Source organism: Magallana gigas, chromosome 10 (genome assembly GCF_963853765.1).
Source record: "Magallana gigas chromosome 10, xbMagGiga1.1, whole genome shotgun sequence".
Classification (NCBI taxonomy): Eukaryota; Metazoa; Mollusca; class Bivalvia; order Ostreida; family Ostreidae; genus Magallana; species Magallana gigas.
Window position 1 is genome coordinate 28,611,362 of NC_088862.1, and position 26,202 is coordinate 28,637,563.

At 34.6% G+C, this 26,202-nt stretch overlaps 1 protein-coding gene across 15 annotated transcripts in view; it reads right to left on the bottom strand.

The window, feature by feature from the left end:
• LOC105342879 (histone deacetylase 4) overlaps positions 1-26,202 on the bottom strand; it is an 80,867-nt gene that overhangs the window by 27,268 nt on the left and 27,397 nt on the right. For 4 of the 15 annotated variants that reach the window (XM_011449956.4, XM_066072848.1, XM_011449957.4 and 1 more), the window contains one exon: positions 9,253-9,318. The exons of 2 other annotated variants lie outside the window; for them this stretch is intronic. In XM_011449956.4, coding sequence (XP_011448258.1) covers positions 9,253-9,318 — 66 coding nt within the window. Of the gene's footprint in view, positions 1-1,763; positions 2,232-3,263; positions 3,406-9,252; positions 9,319-13,824; positions 13,848-22,453; positions 22,971-26,202 lie in introns of those variants that run through there. 9 more of the 15 variants (XM_034454424.2, XM_011449954.4, XM_034454423.2 and 6 more) reach the window with 8 other exon arrangements.

Genomic DNA, 26,202 nt, shown 5'->3' on the forward strand with positions numbered 1-26,202 from the left:
AGGATGTGGGAAAGTTGGTTTTTGAACACATTTCCAAATATGAAAGGGAAAAAAAATTGCATCTGTTTGATTTTATCATTAAACAATCAGCCCTCATGCTTAATCTGTGAACAAAAAAAGTAACATTTCTACACCTTACTGAGTTAAGTGGAAATAAAACCTATGGTATTCACTTTCTTGGATTCAGTTCACATTCTTGAGGTGTAATAATTCCGAGTTCATCTTCAGGTCACTATATATTTTTTACGAGGGTAAAAAAAATTAAGACAGCTTGACCAGATGACCACCAATATAACACAAGGTAAAAAAAACTGGACGTGTGTGGGGCATCTGTGCAGATCCTCATAGCGAAGACACACAAGTCATCCTCATAACTATCCAAAAATGACAAATAATGACGCAGATCCTCATAGCGAAGACATACAAGTCATCCTCATAACTATCTAAAATTGACAAATAACAATGCAAAAAGTGGGTCTCCCTGTTACAAACCCAAATGTGATGATTCAGTGCATGTTACATTTTTCTTGCTGTGGGATCTTTCTTGATGATCTCTCCTCTGTCGACTTTTGTTAGCGGAAAACAATACTAATTCACACTATATTTTACACAGATGTTCATAAAATGACAGTTTTGACAGGTTTATATGCATGGAATAAAAGAAAAAAAAATTGATAAATAGTTGGTGGCACGTGAAGAGAATAGCATGCAAATAGAAAAACAAAAGGACAGTCTGACTGCCCATGTTGTTCAAATACTAGGGGTCGATCAAAGGATCAAAATAATAAATATTGGTTGTTCAAATAAAGACACCATATTAACATAATGGTAACATAATGGTAGATAGTGAACCATACAAAGTTGTTATATAATCTCAATCTCTCTCTCTCTCTCTCTCTCTCTCTCTCTCTCTCTCTCTCTCTCTCTCTCTCTCTCTCTCTCTCTCACACTAAAGGTTGAATTCTATATTTATATCAACATTTTATCCCCTCCCACAGCACACACACATTACTTAACAATTTGTTTACCAGTTCTAATAATAAAGAGGCAAGCTTATGTAAATTTATCTCCATTTTTGGTTCGCATTCATCGAACCCAAAACGGTGTTTGCCTGATCAATACACTATTTGACATGAACATGAAGTCCAATGTATCGAAATAACTTTTACATAATTTTACTACACCGTCCTTTACTCAAAAATTACCTTTCAAAATTCTTAACATATCATGCTGATAAATATAAAATAATGGTAAACATTATTTACATGTAGAAAGATCACTGACAAGTATTTTCTAAACATATCGCATATCTAAAATGTCTAAGGCTATAAGCTCAGTTGTCACAATATTAATATCACCCTATGGAAATTGAACATTCTTTTTTTTTGGACAATAAAAGGAGCTATTATGTAAAATGTTTTTAAGAGCTGAAGATGAGGAAGACTTGATCTTTATCCTGTTCAAGGTAAAACACTTAAAAACAACATTTCTTATCTATTATCACAAAAGTCTCACATTCCCATAAATCATTTACATTAAGGATGCATCAAATGTTATTAGATTTTCAAAAAATATTTTCAAGTTTTTGAAAAGATATTTTTCAATCTTGTAATAATTCCCTCCCCCCCCCCCCCCATATTTATTTATTTTTTAAGTGAAAGATTGGAGAAGCATTCCAAAGACCTGTTTGTATTTACAAGCAAGCTCATCATTCAAAACACTGCCATTTTTATAAAAATATTACCTGTTAAACTAACACTTACCCAGAAAAAGCCTCGGATTAAAATGGAGCATATTGACACTGTGGTGTTGTTATCCTAGTAAGCGTTCCACAAAAACACAACGAGGAGAATTTCAAAACAAATAATTTAAAAAATCCAAACACCTTCTCACACTCCCCTCTCTTTTGAGAGAGAGAGAGGGAGAGGGGAAAAAAAATCACACAAAAAATCTGGAACTGTTTCCAGACAGCTCAATGCACGTTTTCTTGCACTCACAGATATGAGAGAAAAAGCATCACAAAGTCAAAAAAAAAAAAAATTAAAAAGTTTCAAATTCCTTTGAATACCGTCAGATTCAGTTTTGATGGGAGTTTCGTTTTTCTGCTTCACCCTCTCACATAGAATGAGACCACAGTCTGCGGACCTGCAGTAGATCACTTCAAGTACGAGCGCTTGATTGGCGATTACAAGTGTGCCGTTGTTTCTTACGCAATACATGCTCCACTTCTCTGCGTAGAGTGTATATATCCACATTATTATAAATGCAGTGTGGTATTTAAACAGCCACATTCAAAACTCGGTCATGTTTGGTGATCCGTGACCAGACGAGTGAAAAAGCTTACGTGCTGAGCATTCATATACACAGCTGTTAACGGCCTTAATGATAAGTAATACGGATATTCAAATTATGACCATTGGCAAACAACATTCATGAGCTACTTTAATTATTAAAAACTTCTTCAAGGACAACAATGAAAATAAAAAAAGTTATTCTGTCTGGGGAAAAAAGAAAAACATCAACAAAAGTAATGGATGGATAGTTTCATCCTGGAGGTCACATTTCATTAGTTTGTGTACTTCAATTTTTTTTTATTCACCCTCCACCTTTCTCTCTATCAGCTGAGTTTGAAAGTTTCTCTCTCTCTCTCTCTCTCTCTCTCTCTCTCTCTCACACACACACACACATAAAAATTGAACATTAATCAAGTGAACATATCAAAGTACATATTTTATTGAGCCTTCTCCTTCCTTTTTTTACAATTTCTGCATATCACAGCTTTAGCCTTGTTTTTTCGACCTGATATCTTTTCCTTTATCCAGAATCTCGTAAAAAAATAAGCGCCAATAAAACTTATCGCCTATCTCTCCCTACAAAATCAAAGCTTTACAGAAACTATACATGTACTGCAGAACAGAATAAAAACCCAAACACAGCTTCTTATCAAATGATAACTGAAATACGAGTTGCAACCGACTCCAGCAAACAACACATCATTAAGACCATGAAGTAATTAATAAATAATGCAAGTCATAACCACCCAAAAAAATTTGCACTCAACAGTGCTGAACTAAGGCACTTAAATTTGATACTCCAAACATATCATTTTCGGAATTTCCACTTCTCCAACAAAAAAATCTCATATAGTAAATGGAGACAACTGCACCAAGGGCAGATAACTCTACATCTTGTTTACACATATTAAAAAAAAAAAACATTAACAATTATCATACTGATAATGGCTAATCATTACTTGGACTTACTCATTGCCTGTTGTAACAGAGGTCAAACTTCTGACATACACGGAACCTTTCAGATTTTTGTGGCCATGGCTAGCTGACAGAATGTCGAAGCTTGTATGCTAGTACCATTATAATGTATAGAACTATCACTCACTCGCTGGGGTTGAGTTGGAGTCTTTCTCTTGATTCCCTATTGGTCACCCATTCTTGGCTACATTCAGAGAAATCACGTATTGATTGACATTTTCTCCCACAGGTGTGGGTGGCTATTAATATTCAAACAAGAAGATGACTGGTTAATTTATTCATCATGTATACAAGCCACCCACCCACAATTTTCATCGAAGAAAAAAAACATATGAAAAAGATTTAGGTACTGAAATTATTGAGGCTTTCAATTGGAAAGATACCCCATCTTACCCCATCTCATTGTACATGAACTATGAAGATCTTATTATCAACAAAGGATGATAAATGGAGGATCATTTTTATCTTGTATAGTACCATACACAGGCATGCTATACAGTTGACATTTTGACAACATACGAGCAGTGACATTTTAGAATTTTCAATTTCTTCAAAGGCTGTCACTTCGACTTCATTTTTTTTTTTTTTTGCGGATATTAAACACTAAATGATCCTTAGGTGCTTCAATAGAAATCCATTTTTCTTGATTGTTTCAAAATACATGTACTCTATATATCATAAATTGCAATGGGTCTTTTCTTTATTAATAAATGTTTGTGAAATTTGATCCATTATTACCCCCAAAAAACAAGTAATTGCAAAACGATTCAGATAATGATTGCTTCCGAAACTTTAGTGTACTGAGCCATCATTTCCAAAGATGAAGTCTTCATGATTATTCAACAATCTTCAGACGGCTCAATAGTTGTGTGCCATTTTTATACTGTATTGATCTCCTTCAGAAGAAGAGCTCTCCATAATGATATAGGAAAATACTCAAACTTAAGGTAGATCTGACGGGGACGGGACCTCACAGCCTCCTTAATATTCACATTTAGAGTGAAAATTGAAATTAAAATTAAATTCAACAACTGAATCAGAACAAGTAATGATTTTACAACAGTATTCTTGAAAAATTGATATCTATATCATTTTCATTTGACGACCAATAGCAGACATGCACACATCCTTCACGCAAAATCAAATAGGAATCCCAATTTCTTCGTGCTTTTATCGAATTCTGAGAATCCTGCATAAATCATGAGCATTGGAGTATTAATTACTATATATTTATACAGGTATGAGCATAAACTATTCCAATCCCCACTCAATTTTTACCAAGTACTCTCAGGTTTACAATACATTTGCATGTATTTTTCATCACATGTATCTTATTAATCTTGTACATACATCTGGTATTACGCTATTGAATGAGAAAAACTATAAGATAGAAAAAATTATGTCACCTTGACATAATTTTTTTCGCCTTATATCTCAGTGTCAAGAATGGCAAACAATTTTTAAAAGCTCTCGGCTTTGGCTTCCTGATCAACAAAATGTTCAAGTTCAGAGGCTACAACGATTATAGCTTTCCTGTCCTTAAGAGGGCTGAATGGACTAAATTTATCTCCTTAAAAAGAAGAGCTTAGTATAAAGATATACACACCAAAAAAAAAGAAAGAATTTCAAACCAAAAATGCATGGATTTTTTCTTTACTAACAAATACTTTATGGTAAAAAATATCATAATTATAGAATTTTTACGCCGATCTGACGGGTAATATGTTGACCATCCAGTCTCCTTAACAATACTGATCTTATAACAATAATCTGCAACCCTCATAGCCCCCACTAGCGCTTACAAGGTAGTTATCGAGAAGCTATGTTCCATTGTAGCAAATAATGAGAGGCGATAGTAGCACTTGAAATTACATCTCGTACGTAAGGGCCACCGCAAATCTTGTACTTCGAGCCTATAAACACTTCTACATGCGTAATCATGGGGCTACATAAATACACTGACCTGACTAAATATAATGATGCGATAATAACATCGCTGTAATAATCCCAACTCTTGACAGTGAAATCTTTGATGACACACACTGCAACAGCTCAGCTTTTCTTATTTATTTACCACATGCAGGAAAAATTAATCACAATTTAGTCTCGTCGGAGTCTGTAACAATGGATTCAACTGTTAATTGTCAAAGCAGAGGAAAAATATTTACGTAAAACCTGTATTTAATGGCCAGGTTGTGCATTTTTTTTGCTGCAATGCCTGTCACCTTCATCATTCTATATGAAACGCCACAATTGGAATATTACTGTTTGAATGTCTTGACTGTATAATGCAACTAAAGAATACAAGTCTTGTTCTCAAATAACTAAGTTACTGTCATAACTCAATATTCACCTCTAAACTAGCCACCACTGAGCACAAGCTGAGTTAAAAATCATATTTCATGAAAAATTATCCACTGGGCTGTATGTGTCGACTAACAACGATCTGCATCAAAGCTTCATTTCAAAAACCGGTAAATTTGAATTCAAGAACATACAGCAGTTATCTCTCTTGTCAAAAAAAAAATCTGCTAAGAATTTTTTAGCTTGGTGGTTTATCAGGCTAAGTGTTAGCTGTGAAATCTGATGCTGGATCAGTGAGTGAGAATTTTGCTGTATAACTGATTCTACCAAGCACAAAATTTTTTGAAAAAACCCCCAAAGAAAATAGAGTGTCAATCATTGTTGTTTTCAACTTTTTAAAAGAAATATAACCATAACTTTGCTAATTATATAACATGTTTTCTGGTGCAAAGGATCACCAAACTTCTCCAAAAACATTCCCTTGTTTACATCTTTTCAAACTGAAGCCATATCTCTGAAATTTTTTTCGTGATGGACCATATGCAATAACTTCCTCCTTGCTTAAGGTCATCTAAGAGTGCAAATATAATTATGCCTTCAGGGGCCCATTAACATTAATAACGAATCATCAAATGGTCTACCCTCTGACAGGGGCTATGTGACCACTATTTCTCTGATTGACAATCTGTCCATGTAACACAAGGAACTCCTTAACCTCTCAGTGGCCATTGCATGATCACTACTAGTACAACTGACCTTTTATGTGTTTTATATCCTATTTTATGTTCAAACGCTTTTCCTATTAAAAGTTTTTGAATCTTTTTTTGGGGGGGGGGGAGGAGGGGGGAGAGAGTTCTATTTTCTCCTCCTCCTTCAAATTCTCTGCATGGCCTGGCCAAACTTTTCCTTCATTTAATCCTCTCTTCATCTGATCTCTCTCTCTCTCTCTCTCTCTCTCTCTCTCTCTCTCTCTCTCTCTCAGTTTTATGCCTTCTTCAGCCAACAATTTTTTTACCAACCCAAAATTTATTTTTTGACCCTTTTATTTCTCCTCTCTATCAAATTTTTCTTCAATATAACATCCCCTCTTCAGCCAAAATAATCTTGTACTACCCTCAACCCCTTTTTCTCTGAGCAGCTCTTATAATTGCCTCCCTCCCAAGTACCCTCTTCTCTGATTGATGGCCCTGTCCTTGTAATTTTTCTGATGACTGTTAATATTAATGCTCTTGAGGCAGACGATAAGATAAGAATAAAGGGAACAAGTGCAAGCGAAAGATAACACACTTGTACTATGGGGAGAATGTGTTTGTCAATCGGCAACTTCTACCTCAAGTCACTCAATAGGCCAACACGTCATCACCCCTCCAAATACATAAATAATCCCCCCCTCCTGGCTGACACCAAAAAAATTCCTTGATTCCTCACCACTACACCCCAGCTATGTTAACCACTGTCAAACATTTTTCGGCAATTGTTCTATTTTTTAAAAAAGTTTTCAGCAGATAGTGACGTATTCGATACGCATTTGTAGTGGCTTTTACATTGTCAAGTTGATATTGTTGACTTTTGCCGATTACACGTCACCGTGTAAACAAACTAGGAGGTATCAGTAGAAGAATACGTAAAGAATTTGTCACTGCCGAAGACAAAATACAACAACAAAATTGAACTTTAATCCTGCTACTGAAGTAAATCAATCTCAATCAAATAAAATTAATAGATTTAAATTTTAATTCAGAATATATTTTTTAAAAAGTATCCAAAGTAATGCTTGTTTTTTTTTCATCATGCAGAAAGGCACAAGAAGAATTTGAACAATATAAAAAAATGAAGTAAGCTATGAGGCATATAATTATTCCACTTAATATTTTAACCATGACAATTGTTTTCATTAATACACAGAAATATAAAACATGCCGTATTTCTACGTGATTTAATTTTTTTCGAAAGATTTTCCATCTCCTCCTCACCTTTATTAGACTTGCATGCCAATAGGTCGAAAAAGGAACTAATATGCTTTTTACCAAAAATGAAAATCGTTCACATTTTTTCTGTAATTATAAATTCTATGCACTGAAAAAAGAGTACGATAAAATTTTCAATGCAACAAAAACATGTGTCATAATTGAAAATTAATTAATATATTAATGTCTTGTTGTCATCGTGCATTGGTTTATCAGGAAATAAAAGAAGTGAATCCTTCTAATGCTTTTGTAACAAGTTCTAGCGGCAGTAATGAATATTTCATGGTTCTTCGGTGTCCAGGGGTCTCTCTCTGTGACTCCTATATCATCTACACATCGACGCTGATCGGAACGGTACAAGCCAAAAACTATGAATACTTAATCGTCACCTCTGAACAACAGGTACTATGTATTTGAATCCACAGACAATGCACGCTTCCCATCTTTCCCCTTAATTCTTCTGTGCGCAATTACAACAGAAAAATTGATTAGCATTTGGGGTTAATTATGAGGGTCCTTTAATTAAATCAACGAGACAAAAAAACAGACAGACAAACTGGCTGACTATCTTATAAATGAGAGAACCTGTATATAAGTACTTATTAGTATTTTCAAAATATTGAGACACACAGAGACTAACTGGCTAACCATCAAAACAAGTGTAATGTATGCAAGGATCCAAACTTCCTCTAATACAGACCTAAACAGGGCTGCGTTCAAGATCATAGCAGCTACCCTATCTGCTAGGTTAGATAAATAAATGTTTGGTACTGTTAAGCTAGGATATTGTTCAATATCATAGCAGCTACAGATAGCTAGGTAGTTGCTACAATCTTTAACTCAGCCTAGTTAAAAGTTTTAGAAGTAATTAGGTCAAGGGAGCAAGCCTGACCAACAGATTAACACCAAACTGTCTAATACTTCTATAACCATTTAAAAGTCTGGCAATATTTCCTGTGTGTCTACAGGGTATACCTACAATTATACACTGTGACATCATACCAGCATCACCCATCAAACAGGACAGCATTAACCAAACTGTTACTGTCATTCAACACTGTAAACCAAATTAAATTATCGCGAACCAGAAAATTGCGATTTACAATAAATCGCGTTTACAATAAAAGTATTGTGGTCGATTGTTCTTTGAGTTTTTGTACACTGACTTATGATATTATAACTTTTTCAACATGAGGAATAGACACAAAACTTTGACACTGTCTTGTAGACTGTAGTGGATTTACTGATCTAAGTGCAAGGTGAAGGCCAGGTGGTCCCAATATGGAAAAAAAAGAATTTCAACCAATCCTTACTCTGGTTTTTTTTGTCTTTTGCAAGAAACTCAGAACACATTGACTTAGTAATGCTTGTTTTGTGCAAAGTTGCTAAGAAACCGAATTGCATTTGCTTGTAAACAAAACCTAAAGCACAGCTGTATCCCCAAAAAGTGGAGATTTTTCCAGCAACATCTTTGTCTATGGTCTCAAGGTCCTCGCCAACTGGGCTCCTTATTTGTGTATGGTTGCAGGATTGGACTGTCTGGGTGAGACAATAGCCCATCTTTGCTAACAGACAGTACCAATTGACATCCTTGCTTAAAAACACTGAGGAGTGTCTTACATGGGTAACTACGTTCTTCAGTATGGGTTGTTCTAGTCTTCCATAGTTCATTGCCTATGACAATCCCCTATTGACATCATAGAAACACCTACCTGCTTTGCGTATTGGTGTAAAATGGCTGTTGATGTCCATCCCTGTGTCACCGGAGCCCAGGGGATCTGCAACACAAAATACGCACAACATTCAGATCAATACAGAGTAAATGGATGGGAATGGGGGGGGGGGGGGGGGGGGGGTGGTTGTCAGCAAGTCAACAAGATGGCCACAGCAATGGTTGTTCATACAAGTTCAGCAACAAAAGGGGACAAACCTTGGGGCCATGAATCTTGCACCAGCTCACTTTTGATCTCAGTCTCATTTTTAAAAAAGAATATTTAGTGGAAAAGTGAGACTAAGATCAAAAGTGAGCTAAGTTTTATGGTCCCAGGGCACGTGGTGGAAAAGTGAGTTCTATGGCCCCAAGGTCTGGCCCGGGGGCCATAAAACTTATACAAGTTCACTTTTGTTCTCAGTCTCACTTTTACAAACATAATTAATAGTGGAAAAGTGAGATTGAAATCAGAAGTGAGATTGCCTAAGTTTTATGGTCCATGCCCAGGTCGTAGAAAAGTGAGTTTTATGGCCCCAGGGCATGCAGTGGAAAAGGGAGTTTTATGGCCCCAGGGCCCTTGATGAACGCAAGCAAAACTCAATCAGGCTCTGCATGATAACACACACATACAACTGTGCATTAAGCACATGTACACATATTTTGGGGAAGGTCCATTTCATGTGCATTCATGACAAGATCAAAGATGGCAAATGTTTAGCACTAAAACAAGAACCTGTCATTCTTATAAGGTTAATCATGACACTACTTGAATCTTCAAGCACTTTGTCTTATTTGGCAAAAGAAAAGAAACAAGAGGCCCATGGGCCACATCGCTCACCTGAGGAACAATAGGTATGATAAAATCAGCTTAATGGAGTCATAATACAAACTATCTGGACAATGTACAATAATACATGTAGATCCTGTATAAATAAAATCCATTTTCCCCTGGATATTCTTATGTTTATAATCATTAGTCCCTTTTCTTACAAGATGATTTTATAGTCTTATCATATGTTGAGTATTGCAGTTCTCAAAATGATCCTTAACAATAGTTTATATATTAGATATAAACGTACATCAAACTATGAACCTTCTCGGGAGGCCAAAGAATTGTCCTGGGGCCAAAGTCTTAACAATTATAAAGAAACATCTGGCTGATTAGTTTCTGAGAAGATTTTTAAAGATTTACCCTATATATTCCTTTGTTAAATTTTGACCCCCCCCATTGTGGCCCCACCCTACCCCTGGGGATCATGATTTTCACAACCATGAATCTACACTACCTGAGGATGCTTTCACACTCGTTTCAGCTTTCCTGGCTGATTAGTTTCTGAGAAGAAGATTTTTAAAGATTTACTCTGTTTATTCCTATCTAAAACATCGACCTCCCATTGTGGCCCAAACCTACCCCCAGGGTTATGATTTTCACAAATTTGAATCTACACTACCTGAGGATGCTTCCACACAAGTTTCAGCTTTCCTGGCTAATTAGTTTCTGAGAAGAAGATTTTTAAAGATTTACTCTATTTAATCATATGTTAAACTTCGACCCCCCATTGTGGCCCCATTCTACCCCCAGGGGTTATTATTTTCACAACTTTGAATCAACACTACCTGAGGATGCTTCCAAAGAAGTTTCAGCATTGCCGGCTGATTAGTTTCTGAGAAGAAGATTTTTAAAGATTTACTCTATATATTCCTATGTTTAACTTCGATCCCCCATTGTGGCCCCAACCTTCCCCCGGGGGTCATGATTTTCACAACTATGAATTTACACTACCTGAGGATGCATCCACAAAAGTGTCAGCTTTCCTGGCTGATTAGTTTCTAAGAAGAAGATTTTTAAAGATTTACTCTATATATTCCTATTTTAAACTTCGATCCCCCATTGTGGCCCCACCCTACCCCCGGGGGCCATGATTTTCACAACTATGAATCTACACTACCTGAGGATGCTTTCACACAAGTTTCAGCTTTCCTGGCTGATTAGTTTCTGAGAAGAAGATTTTTAAAGATTTACTCTATATATTCCTATGTTAAACTTCGATCCCCCATTGTGGCCTCACCGTACCCCGGGGGTCATGATTTTCACAACTTTGAATCTACACTACCTGAGGATCCTTCCACACAAGTGTCAGCTTTCCTGGCCGATTAGTTTCTGAGAAGAAGATTTTTAAAGATTTATTCTATATATTCCTATGTAAAACTTCGATCCTTCATTGTGGCCCAACCCTACCTCCGGGGATCATGATTTTCACAAATTTGTATCTACATTACCTGATGATGCTTTCACACAAGTTTCAGCTTTCCTGGCTGATTAGTTTCTGAGGAGAAGATTTTTAAAGATTTACTCTATATATTCATTTGTTAAACTTCGACCCCCCATTGTGGCCCCACCCTCAGGTGAGCTAAAAAGGTTAAGTTTACAATACAATAAGTTGTTAAAGTTGGTTTCTGGAAGAACAGACTTTGAAAATTTTCTTAATAAATATTGACAAATATTTTACTTTTTTAAGCTTTAGTTTTTAAGATCTGTGTACAAACATAGAATTGTGAGCAAATCGCTGTATCTTGCTTATAATTCGAAGCTTAACACTCAAATATGGTTAGTAAATAGAAATTGTAAACAATTAAACACAAGAAACATGCACTACATGTATAACAAATAAAGAACACAATTTATTTTTTCGAAATGAATCATATATATATACATGTATATACCTACATATTTCCGTCAGCGATATCAAACTCTATTTAAACTGAATAAACTCGAAAAAATGCCGAGCATCTCAACAAAACCTATTGCATTAATCTACATGCACCATTACGCAAAAGATAATGCCGAATTACCGATAGAATGAATTGTATTTCAGTACCCGTCCCCTACATCCGATTTTGCTTAATTTGCGCAGGTAAACAGTTAACTGTTTGATTTACCGAAGTCTCTGTTTGATTTGATACGTAAAAATCACGAAATACAGACGATAGTTTCCAGGTTACAAAGCATAATGAGAACGAAACGAAAATCAGAACAAGCTAACACCAACGTCATGTGTGAAAACTGTCAACGCATTGAAATATTTAGCCTCAATTTACTTCACAAAATCGGCACCAATATATTTTGTATGTTTCAAAATTTCCCTTCATACGCGAACTGTTGCACAACAAGCAAATTCATCATAGTCAGATCGACCCTTTTTCGTATAATGTCATGGCTGCTTTAAACAAAGAACCTCGTTTTAGAAGTATCGAATCATTTTACCGGATGCCGAACCCGAAGCTATTAAACTGATTAAAACACGCATTTCCTTTATTATTATTTTCGTAATAACTCAGATTTGAAACAAAATTTCCACTTAATTTTTGCAATATATATTTTCCTTCCCATAAGGATAATTTATGCTAAACTATGTTGAATTTGCCTCGGTAGTTCTTGAGAAGAAGATTTTTAAAAATGCACCCCCCTTTTTCTACAGTTTCAAGGTTTTCTCCGCTTTGAATACAGATCAAACTTTTATTTCTGCAATTTATATTCGCCCTCCCATAAGGATGATTTGTGCCAAATTTGGTTGAAATTGGATAAGCGGTTTTAGAGAAGAAGTTCAAAATGTAAAAAGTTTACAGACGGACAGACGGACAGACGGACAGACGGACGGACAGACGGACGACGGACAAAATGTGATCAGAATAGCTCACTTGAGCTTTCAGCTCAGGTGAGCTAAAAACTGACCAACATAATCAGTTTTTTGAGTCAAGTACGACGCATAAAGTCAAACATACATAACCAATTTTCGCCAAACATCATGAATGCTAAAATATATGTTAACAGTATTAACTTAGGCTTTACAAGGTATAGAATATGGCGGGACTCTGGAATATGCCAACTGTTTGCCATTTTATCTTAATGACCTAGCAAAACGATAGAATGAATAGCTGTACTGTATTAATTAAATTGCTAACGACATTAGTCAATAGATCTCCCTTAAAATTCTAAGTGTGACTACAAAAAATAAACCAATAACAGCATATAACAAAAGTGAACTGAATAATCTTAATCTGTAATTCAACATTTTGTTAAGCCAAAAAAAACCGAAACAACCATAAACATATCACCTACATGAATGGTATGAAAGAAATAATCCATTAATGAAGACCAATCCATTGACAAACCTGCTAGTATCATATTCTAGTGGTCAATTAAACAGCAAGATTGTTGAAATATCTGCTGACCAAGATATCTATAATCAGGAAGGTATAATATTTGCACAAGTGAGAAATATTAATATTGTGGAATCATTTAAATTTGTGGGGGCCAATTTTCATGGATTCCTTAGATTTTACAGGTTCATGGGGATGTAATTTTGTCTTAAACCAACAAAAGGAAATATGACTTTAAAATCCTAATTGTTTAATTTGTGGAGGATGTTAATTCATAGATGAGGTACCCACGAATTCCACAAAATTGAGCTGCCACAAAATCTAATGATTCCACAGTACCTAGTATTTACAATTAGCTGTTTGGGTCTTTTAATCAAACAGATCGACAATTAAGACATCATAAAAGACTTACACAATTATATGAGATCTGACTTCTGCAATCATTAAGAGGTTGCTCCTTTCACCGAGACGATTAACAAAAATGTCACATCGTAGCAAAGAAAACAAAAAAAATTTCAAAAACAACAATCCCTTATTTTTTTCTCCATTCCACTCGTTTTCAGACAACTCAAATAGAGAAAGAAGAAATTTCTCTTGATTCAAAATCCACAGACAAACATATAAAATAATCACGTGTTGCTAAATATCAGAGCCGTATGTTGTACGTTAAATTCCTCCATTAATGAGCGAAGTGTCTCCTTCCTTCAGCAACAACCCGATCATCTACCTATCAAGACCTCTCTAACTCTGTCACTATTATCATTGGCTCATAGCTCTGTGAAAAAAAAAAGCCTAATGGCCAGAACATGAATGCAAGCGATCAATGGGGTGCTATATTTAGAACCTTTTCCTCTCAATCACAGTCAGAATACGGTAGCTTAAGCATCAAGGGATTTATTTGCCTCAGAACTTTCACCCCAAAAGAATTACTATAATGGTGGATGTTGATCATTTTACATATATAGTATAATGATAAACCTTATGAATGCGACTCTCAGTTATCTAAAGACAGACTGTCTTTTGATTTTATTCCTAGCCTGGTTTCTTCCTTCTTTTTCTTTCCATCATCTAATTTCGTCAATAATCATTCCTCAACACAATTCAGACATCAGTTCTGACATGCTCAACTCTTCGCTGTTGGATGCCTCTGTGTTTTTCATAAGGTCCATTTCATGTGCTTTTAATACTAAAGTTGTATCAAAAACAAACAGTAAAAAATTCAAGGTAAAACCAATCTAGCCCTAGGGAATCTTTTTATTTCCATTAGGGGTTCAAAGTTAAAATGACCAAATTTTGGAAGCTAGCAAACTGACCATCGAGTAGCAAAGAAATCTGATGTATTTAGATGCAAATACCAAGCTCAAAGGGACTTCAACTTGTGAGTAGGTGGTTAGATAATCCATGAAATCTACAATCTTTCAGCATCTCCCCCCCTCCGGACCAGGAAGAAAACAAGTCACCTTTATCAAGAGCAAAATATGAGCTGCATTTTTATAAGATCTTATATATCCCCAAATTTCTGCATGAACTTGAACAGTTTACTATGATAAATGATATCAAAACAAGTCATTAAATTGCAGCTTGTGTTGTTTAAGAACGTCATAGTGGTTAATACGAGTGTGAAATAACACAACAGTTCTTTTATTATCTTTTTTAAGGGGTCAAAATTATTTGATACAGATGAGGCACAATGCTAGATATCCTGACAACAGTTCAGATGTCGCATATAATTCTACAATTCCCACACCGGTGGACACACAATCATATAGATAAATATGTTAATATGTATTATAATAGCATTTTCATATACATAAAAATATACATACAAAAGCTAATTAAATGTTTATGTCTGTCTTCTTTCAATCATACAACTCTTCCCCCCTTGAATATGTGTTTATTGTCCTTCTCCATTATAAATGTTTATTGTACAATCTTCCTGTTGCCCCTTTATGACCCTTAATTGGCTGATAAAGAAATTGAAATTAAAAATTGAAATTATTCAGTATAAACCTGCAGAGGATTATTGTACCAAAAGTACTAGTATCATAATCACCAAAACAAATCATGAAGACAGAAAAAAAATCAAATAAAAGAAAGCAACTTGGAGAAAACAACATCCACCATGAAAACGCCGACAATATTTACACAAAAGCTTCTCTGATGCACCATGTTAATGAATTCTGTTTGAGAAATGAGAGGAAATTGTGACGTCACCGGTGTTTTTGACTCGAGTGCAATACACACACTGACAACACCTCGCTATCAGCGAAAGGAATCGGATTAAACAGGTATCAAAGACCGGCGCACTCAAAACAAGTCGCCTTTGTTCATACGCCCATTGATCTTTTATCTGGTGGGAGGGTTTTTTGTTGTTTTTTTTTTCCAGTCAATACCATCTCAGTTCTTATGTCAAAGGTAAATTTATAATTCAGGTAGCACATCATTAGGAAGGAAGGACAGACAGAGAGAGAGAGAGAGAGAGAGAGAGAGAGAGAGAGAGAGAGAAAAAACCCAATAACAATAAAACAGAAAATGCAAATTTATAAAAATCGGTCCAAAATTTTTTATTAAATTTTTGTATACCCCTTTGATGCTATTGCATAACTTTAATATGTGGATTTCACATAGACCCATGCACTGTTACGCTTGCCTGGAGAGTTCGGCAATTCATTTCTTATGAGTTCTGGTGCACTGAATTCATAATGAAATTAACATGTTTTGATCAATTTTTTATAATCATCATGTGAAATATCATGATAATTTGCATCAAATTTTTATCACAAAATTTTTTTTTGAACAACTACCCTATAAGTAACAGAATATATTTTACATCAAAATTCTTTGAAATTTCTTTGAATTTTTGATTTGTCAAAATGAGAGTCTCAAAACTTCATATCAAACTTTTAATGCTACTGTGTAAGGAGAACAACCTACAACCCAATTAAAACTTCACTAACAGAAAATGAAAAATATTTTGCAATCTGACCACTCTCTGAACTTAAATCAATCATTAGAGTACATTTGAGTATACTAGAGTACATGTAAATTTATTTCTTCTCTTTTTCCTGTGGGTTATTATTCAGAACTTATTGCTATTTTAGCAAGTTGAATCTATTTCTGAATCCTCTCCTGAACAGAAATTGAAACTTTTTTTAACAGCGAAATTTGGCACCTGTCCAAATCTGTGGAACTTTCTGCTGCTAAAAGATTGCAACGAGGAGGATTCAAAATGTTTACTACCGTGGAATGAAAAATGATATTAAGCACTTACTCCTTTCCAAACAAAATGGAGATGTACATGTATCTTACATTACATCATTTTTTAAATTTTCAAAAAAACAAAAAAAAAGATCCACACAGCACGGGTAAATTAAGCATGCACCATCATGCTGCAGTTGATCAAAATGAACGCAAATTAAAGTGCAAGTTTTACGTGCCGCAATCGTATAATATTTAGTGCAATATTTGGCATAAAATTTGATTTTTCAACAGGTTAGCATAGATTTAATATAGCACATTTCCAGATGTACCAGTAACATCAAAACTTCCGACTTACAGATTCATATCCATCTCATGTACATTTCCTACAAGAGGGATGGGGAAAATATTAAGAATATAATAGATTCCTTATATCATAGTTCCTTCATGGTCAGTTTTTACTGTTTAAGCCCAAACATAAAACCGATCTACCTATATTTCAAACAGAGCCCGGTATTAAAGTTACCAAACTGCACTTTAAAATCTCGACTTCGGAAAAACACTAAATTAACTGGTAACATTAAAGTTTCTGTCACCCCCCCCCTCCCCCTCAAATCATAAAGTTAGTAATCATTACAATATTGATAACTTCATGAGTATTTATTTGTTGATGTTTATCAATTAAAAGAAACATTTAAAATGTCAATGAGGCATGTCAGATCCAAGTACAATTTACTTACGCAATTTGTTTTTGGATTTCATCCACCCCAACCCAGTCAAGGTAAACTGTAACTTTGATGGCCTTTTAAAAGGTCATTTCAACAACACTTCAGACTTTTTATGTGATGTAACTATAATCTATTTATCTCTTGCATCAACACATGTCAAAAATAGCGCAGTCCAAAAATAACAATATTTGCACAGATTACGAAAGCACAGATTGAACATCAGACAAATCTTGTTGATTTCAATGAGCAATGAATGTGTGGCTGACATTGAAATAGACAGCCTACAACAATGAAATAGACAGACCTTCAAAAATGAATTTACAACAATGAAATAGACAGGCCTATAACAATGAAATAGACAGGCCTATAACAATGAAATAGACAGGCCTATAACAATGAAATAGACAGGCCTATAACATTGAAAGAAACAGGCCTATAACAATGAAATAGACAGGCCTACAATGAAATAGACAGGCCTATAACAATGAAATAGACAGGCCTATAACATTGAAAGAAACAGGCCTATAACAATGAAATAGACAGGCCTATAACAATGAAATAGACAGGCCTATAACAATGAAATAGACAGGCCTACAACAATGAAATAGACAGGCCTATAACAATGAAATAGACAGGCCTGTAACAATGAAATAGACAGGCCTGTAACAATGAAATAGACAGGCCTATAACAATGAAATAGACAGGCCTATAACAATGAAATAGACATGCCTATAACAATGAAATAGACAGGCCTATAACAATTAAAGAAACAGGCCTATAACAATGAAATAGACAGGCCTGTAACAATGCAGGCCTATAACAATGAAATAGACAGGCCTGTAACAATGAAATAGACAGGCCTGTAACAATGAAATAGACAGGCCTATAACAATGAAATAGACAGGCCTGTAACAATGAAATAGACATGCCTATAACAATGAAATAGACAGGCCTATAACAATGAAATAGACAGGCCTACAACAATGAAATAGACAGGCCTATAACAATGAAATAGACAGGCCTATAACAATGAAATAGACAGGCCTACAACAATGAAATAGACAGGCCTACAACAATGAAATAGACAGGCCTATAACATTGAAAGAAACAGGCCTATAACAATGAAATAGACAGGCCTGTAACAATGAAATAGACAGGCCTATAACAATGAAATAGACAGGCCTACAACAATGAAATAGACAGGCCTATAACAATGAAATAGACAGCCTACAACAATGAAATAGACAGGCCTACAACAATGAAATAGACAGGCCTACAATGAAATAGACAGGCCTACAACAATGAAATAAACAGGCCTACAACAATGAAATAGACAGGCCTACAACAATGAAATAGACAGGCCTACAACAATGAAATAGACAGGCCTACAACAATGAAATAGACAGGCCTACAACAATGAAATAAACAGGCCTACAACAATGAAATAGACAGGCCTACAACAATGAAATAGACAGGCCTACAATGAAATAGACAGGCCTACAACAATGAAATAAACAGGCCTACAACAATGAAATAGACAGGCCTGTAACAATGAAATAGACATGCCTATAACAATGAAATAGACAGGCCTATAACAATGAAATAGACAGCCTACAACAATGAAATAAACAGGCCTACAACAATGAAATAGACAGGCCTACAATGAAATAGATATGCCTACAACAATGAAATAGACAGGCCTACAACAATGAAATAGATATGCCTACAACAATGAAATAGACAGGCCTACAACAATGAAATAGACAGGCCTACAACAATGAAATAGACATGCCTACAACAATGAAATAAACAGGCCTATAACAATGAAATAGACAGCCTACAACAATGAAAGAAACAGGCCTACAACAATGAAATAGACAGGCCTACAATGAAATAGACAGGCCTACAACAATGAAATAGACAGGCCTACAACAATGAAATAGACAGGCCTATAACAATGAAATAGACAGGCCTATAACAATGAAATAGACAGGCCTATAACAATGAAATAGACAGGCCTACAACAATGAAATAGACAGGCCTACAACAATGAAATAGACAGGCCTATAACAATGAAATAGACAGGCCTGTAACAATGAAATAGACAGGCCTGTAACAATGAAATAGACAGGCCTGTAACAATGAAATAGACAGGCCTATAACAATGAAATAGACAGGCCTATAACAATGAAATAGACATGCCTATAACAATGAAATAGACAGGCCTATAACAATTAAAGAAACAGGCCTATAACAATGAAATAGACAGGCCTGTAACAATGCAGGCCTATAACAATGAAAAAGACAGGCCTGTAACAATGAAATAGACAGGCCTATAACAATGAAATAGACAGGCCTGTAACAATGAAATAGACATGCCTATAACAATGAAATAGACAGGCCTATAACAATGAAATAGACAGGCCTACAACAATGAAATAGACAGGCCTACAACAATGAAATAGACAGCCTATAACAATGAAAGAAACAGGCCTACAACAATGAAATAGACAGGCCTACAATGAAATAGACAGGCCTACAACAATGAAATAGACAGGCCTACAACAATGAAATAAACAGGCCTATAACAATGAAATAGACAGCCTACAACAATGAAATAAACAGGCCTACAACAATGAAATAGACAGGCCTACAATGAAATAGACAGGCCTACAACAATGAAATAGACAGGCCTACAACAATGAAATAGACAGGCCTACAACAATGAAATAGATATGCCTACAACAATGAAATAAACAGGGCTACAACAATGAAATAGACAGGCCTACAATGAAATAGACAGGCCTACAACAATGAAATAGACAGGCCTACAACAATGAAATAGACAGCCTATAACAATGAAAGAAACAGGCCTACAACAATGAAATAGACAGGCCTACAATGAAATAGACAGGCCTACAACAATGAAATAGACAGGCCTACAACAATGAAATAGACAGGCCTACAACAATGAAATAGACAGGCCTACAACAATGAAATAAACAGGCCTACAACAATGAAATAGACAGGCCTACAATGAAATAGACAGGCCTACAACAATGAAATAGACAGGCCTACAATGAAATAGATATGCCTACAACAATGAAATAGACAGGCCTACAACAATGAAATAGACAGCCTATAACAATGAAAGAAACAGGCCTACAACAATGAAATAGACAGGCCTACAATGAAATAGACAGGCCTACAACAATGAAATAGACAGGCCTACAACAATGAAATAGACAGGCCTACAACAATGAAATAGACATGCCTAAGTCACATTTCTGTTTGAAGCATCGCTTTCTAGAGACCAGAATCATCTTAGAATAGCTCATCAGACATGAATCTCTTGTTTCATCAAACATCTGCTGTGTACTTAACAGTTTGCTTATACTATTTTCAAACAAGAAGCGATAATGAAAAATTGACGTCCTGTTTATTTTTGGACTATTGGCCTTTTGTACCAATAAGTTCATTAATTTGTATTAACATTTAAAAAGTAAAAAATATGACGTCAAAAAATGTACAACAATGCCGTCAGATAATGGAGAACATTTACCAGGGTCGGTACTCCCAATATACGTAAGCTCATAATACTGCATACAAAGACTGGACACTTTGCCAATTAACCACCTTTCTCCCACACGAGGATATTTAAACCCAGTGTTTGCAAATATCCCCTCTCGTAATCTTGCCTAAATATAGAACAAAGGCTTCTATTTTAGTGGTTGCAATGTCACACTTCCAAACAAGCAAATGTTTATACTGCCAAAGGACTTGTTTAAATTGCAAATATATATTTATAACCATTTATAACCATTAACACAGGGGACAAGTGTGTATTCTATTTTCTATATCTGTGTACAGGTATTTATAATAGAACCTGTGGATGTCTTTTTACATTTACTCCCAACACGGGGGAGGTCAAAAATAAGCATGCAGTGGCTGTTCTACCTCTGTCTCCTAAAATCAATAAACAAATTTCATAATCAGACTTCTTATAAGGACCAAAAATGGAGAGAGAAAAAATTCAATCTCATGAATCTCTGAAATTACATAACAAATTATATAAAATGAAAAAAACTGTATGATTTCATTAATATCAACTGCAATCACAATCTGTGGTGACATGTATTGGCTGATAATCACAAACCTTTGAGGCACTGCCTAAAATTTCAGTTTCCCCAAATCGAGCCTCATCTTTATTACGACTAAATGAAATCTAAGACATTTTATGCCTGGGGGAATGGAAACTTATGATAATTATATACAGACGCTTACTGTATTCTCATAAAATTTCACTTTTATTATCTCATTAATTTTCAAGTTCCATCTGAATTAATAATAACTCTAGACTGAAGACACATATGATTACAATAAAAAGCCTTTAATTAAAAGTTCTGATGAATAATTTAAAAAGTTGTTCTTTTTTTAATGTCACAAAGAAGGAAACAGTATATATGGTTCCATTATTTACTTGTTAATGGTAGTTAAACAAACGTTTGAACTAAAATTATTTACCAGGGATAGTACATGTTCCAAGATTGGTCAAAGTCTCCCCCCCCCCCCCCCCCCCCATCCCCCAAAAAAAATATTTCCATGGTTCAAGAGTTTTATTGAAAACCCAAATAAACATATGAATTATATATACATAACCTTCATAATCACTTAATAAAATCCAATCTTTCATGTGTAACTAAATTTTCTTCAAGTACCTTTCGAACATAAAACTTATGTATCCCTTTTTTTAAGTGTGCATGCCATCAAATTTCAGTACTAGTTTTTTTTTTCATTTGGATTGGTCTTTCAAATTTAGATGTTTTCCTGCATTTGATTGATGAGAAAATCCAATAAATCCGGCAATTATAAATAGATGTATTTTTAGACATTTTTCACATAACTGTTAGGTACAAGTATTAACCCAGAAGTATAAAAATATGTATTTTGGACATTTTTTCGCATAACATGATAATATTGTATAACATAATAATAAAAGATAATTTATCCTGGTGCAATATGGGTACAAGTATTAACCCAAAGGTATTCACACAACGTAAACCCACCAACCAACAATAATTAACAATTAATAACAACGCAGTAAATGCTTAATACCTCTGATTTCATCTTCGCTCTCCCTTTCGGAGGAACCGAGTGATTCCCCTTGTTTGAATCCGTTACCCCGAGATTTAAACTCCTCTTGAATGGTGGGCAGAACTTTCGTTAGCATGGTGAAATCTTGATCGAGTCTCACAGAAAATGTAAATCCACGCGAACCTCACAGCATACACTGTTCTGTGTCATAATATAGTCCACTTTTAACGTTTTAAACAAACGCAGACAAATAATTATCAATTTTCTATAAATATATTGCGACCTATTAAGAAATTCACTATTTTTCACACAGTCATTTTTATTTCAACACACCTCTCCTATTTGATGACTACAAAACTGTTAATGAAGAAATAAATTATCATTCAATGCTTAAACGTTTAGCATTCACATTTGTTTTTTAACAAACCCATTTATTCCTCCTGGTCAGGAATAGATTAATGAATTCCTATAGTATGATACTTCCTCACACCTTTTTTCACAACTATCTAATACACTCTAGTACATGTTGCTATATATACTTGTATATGCGCATGTACTTAGAAATTTATATATATATATATATATATCCAGATGAAAAATAAACTCTTATCACTTCAGAACTGTATCACAATTGCTAAATGTATTTTAATTAATCAGGACTATTATTAACTTCACTTCCAAAACATATGTCCCGTTATTATCAATTTTCACTCAGCAGACTTTTTTTTATTTCCGTACGTTTTTCCTCCAGTAATGATCACTAAATGGTGGAAAAATAAATGAATATTTCCACAACCAATATCAGAATTAAAAAAAAAAAAAAACACTGACTTTCACTTCTCAGCAAAAACTTAAAAACACAGTTCCATTCCACACGGAAGAAACACAAAGCTTTAACACTAACTAATCTATTCTCATCACACAAAACGCAATTAACATTGAGAATCTCGGGAGGCAAATGGGAGAAATTTCTTTCCGTTTTTTTTTTCAGTGGTGTAAGCCTCAGAGTTATTTTTAATATTCATTATTGTTCTCGCTAGTCTAGTTTGTCGGGCTTGTAGGCATGACCTGGGATATAGAGTTTCCAAAAATAGCCCTGTATAAGAAAAGCCACACGTTTCATAGAGGATCTGATATTTACAGGTGTCTTGCATTAGACACAGGAATTATAAAAGACGGATGGTTATTTCTGTTGAAATTCTTAACTGAAAAAAGTTAGGTCACCTGTCACACAATCAACATTGGATTAATTAGTAATTAAACCTTTAAATACTTTAAACAAAAATATAATAGCACAGCTAGGCTCAGTTTTAAAATATTTGTCATTAATTAAAAGATTTCTATGTGTATTAATGTATTAAAGTAAAATCCAACAGGAGTAATAAGACAGGTACTCAAATACAGGTACAGTCACAAAAGGAAAATAAATAGGTCAAATCTCAGGTATTGTGAGGTTATACTACATATGTGCTAGTTAATGATTCAACCATCAGCCAGCTAGGACAGACAGCTGTCATATGTGAAGGGGGTTAGAAGATTAATTCATTACGAAAAATGTTTTGAATATATTTAGGATATATGATGACAATTAATTTATTCAGTATATTTCATTCCCTATGATATTAATATTCAAAAAGATGGAAATATAAAAATACCAAATGGTTAGGGTTGGGGAGTGGGGGGGGGGGGGGGGGGGGGACACAGGGAGGATATGCTTGTTCTGATAAATATGAGGGCTTGCATGTGTATTGGGTAGGGGGTATTTGTCTTCTTGTTTGTCATAAAAATGTGAATTGTTAATACCTAAGAAACCTATGCAAACATTTTTTTTATTCTTTAAAAAAAGTTTAAGCATCATGCAAGACCATAATATATATGAGGATATTCAAGGAAGGGGGGGGGGGGGGGAGAGAGAGAGGGGGTACATGGTTTACTCAACATCAAGCTGTCAAAATACACACTTAATAATTTGAGAACTCAAGAATATCTTATTATTCATTATTTCCAAATAATTATGATCCAGGAAGCCATCGAAATTTAATTTAGACTTCTAAAAGAATTGAGGTAAAAAACACCATTTACATGACAAACCTAGTTTCTTAAATTTTCAAAAATTGATTAAAACATTCAAGCTAATTGACGACAACATCATATCAAATTTCACACATTCTCAAAAGTCTCTTGTACCATTAATTACTCGGCTCTGCATCATATCTTCCTTGATTGTCAATCATTGGTTTGCATTCATGACATTTTTTAAATATCAAATATTGTATTGATGTACCACTATTATCTATGAATTTTTTTTTTTTGTTCAAGAATTAAAAAGTTGTTTACATCATAATAGCTAGCTGACAAAAATCATAATTAATGCGTCTTTTATTATAAATCGTTTGAAGAGTATAGGTGACCCGGACCGTCATTAATGGATCTGATGATCGTCACACATTAAGTACAGATTTTGGAGACTTTCAAGTAAGAGTACAGATTTTTCATCACAAACAATTAACCTATAGAGATGAGATGATAACACTAAACACATCACGATTTTTTTTTCCCCGAAAGTACTTTACCTCACCTACTTTCTGAACTGACTATAAAGTTATACAGTACATGGTGAAAATTTGATCAGGCCACCGAGAACAAATTGTCAATATACGGAATATAATTATAACACGTATATATATAACACGGATCTAGTAACAACTCATAAACCACAGGACTTCAATTATATACATAGCAGGACACCGCTTGCGTCCAGAAAAAAAAATCCCTAAATAAATGATGACAATCTTTCAAACAATAATGATAGCTTTAGACAGTTTCATTTTGTATCATTTAGAAACCATCTCCCCCCTCCCCCCAGCCAACCCCCCCCCCCCCAAACCTCTTAAATATACAGAGAAATAGTAAACCTTAATTGGCACCTACTTTCTATTTACTGAGTATTTAAACATTTACTACATTAAAAAACATTTCTAGAGTCAATAGGGGTCTGAATTTCAGCCCTGTGAACCATCCTAAAATCTATCAATTTTTTCCCAATAGAACAAGTTCTACCCATTATCCCCTTCCTCGGCCCTTTAAAACTATGTGAAAATGAAAATGTTGGGGTTTTTTTTTTAAAGAAGAACAGATTCTTAACAATAATAATAATGAAGTCTGACTAGTTCAAAGAATGTAAAATTCTTCTATCTTCACAATTCATCATGCACATATATTTTTTAGGAGTTATTTGATAATTCTATATTACAGTTGCATCAACGCAGTAAAAAAGCAGAGAGTTTATAAATAAATTCTAGTAAATATTTGTAATCATGCATTATTTTCTATTTTGAGGAAGTTCTTAACAACATTCTAAAATAAACCTACAGATATAAAACTGTTGCCCTACACTAAAATTAGACATTACTCTAGCACCACAAAATTACAGATTTCCTATTGAACTCAATATATCACTGGAAATATTTCAATTTAATCGAAAATCAAAATTCAAAACACTTAACTCCTCCTTGACTCCGCGCAAAGATGGATAAGTATACTGACATGGATTTCAAAATTAGCATTATAACAAACAAATCTACGGAAAACATATTATCATATCCTGAACTAATTAACCAATGCGCACACAGCTATTTTTACCATCAATATACACAAACAATTAGATATAACTTCCTCTCCCATCCAAGTATATTAGGAATATGTTGCACTTCCAGCGCGGAAACAGCCCTTTATAATTGGCATCATAACTGGTTATAATATTATTATTT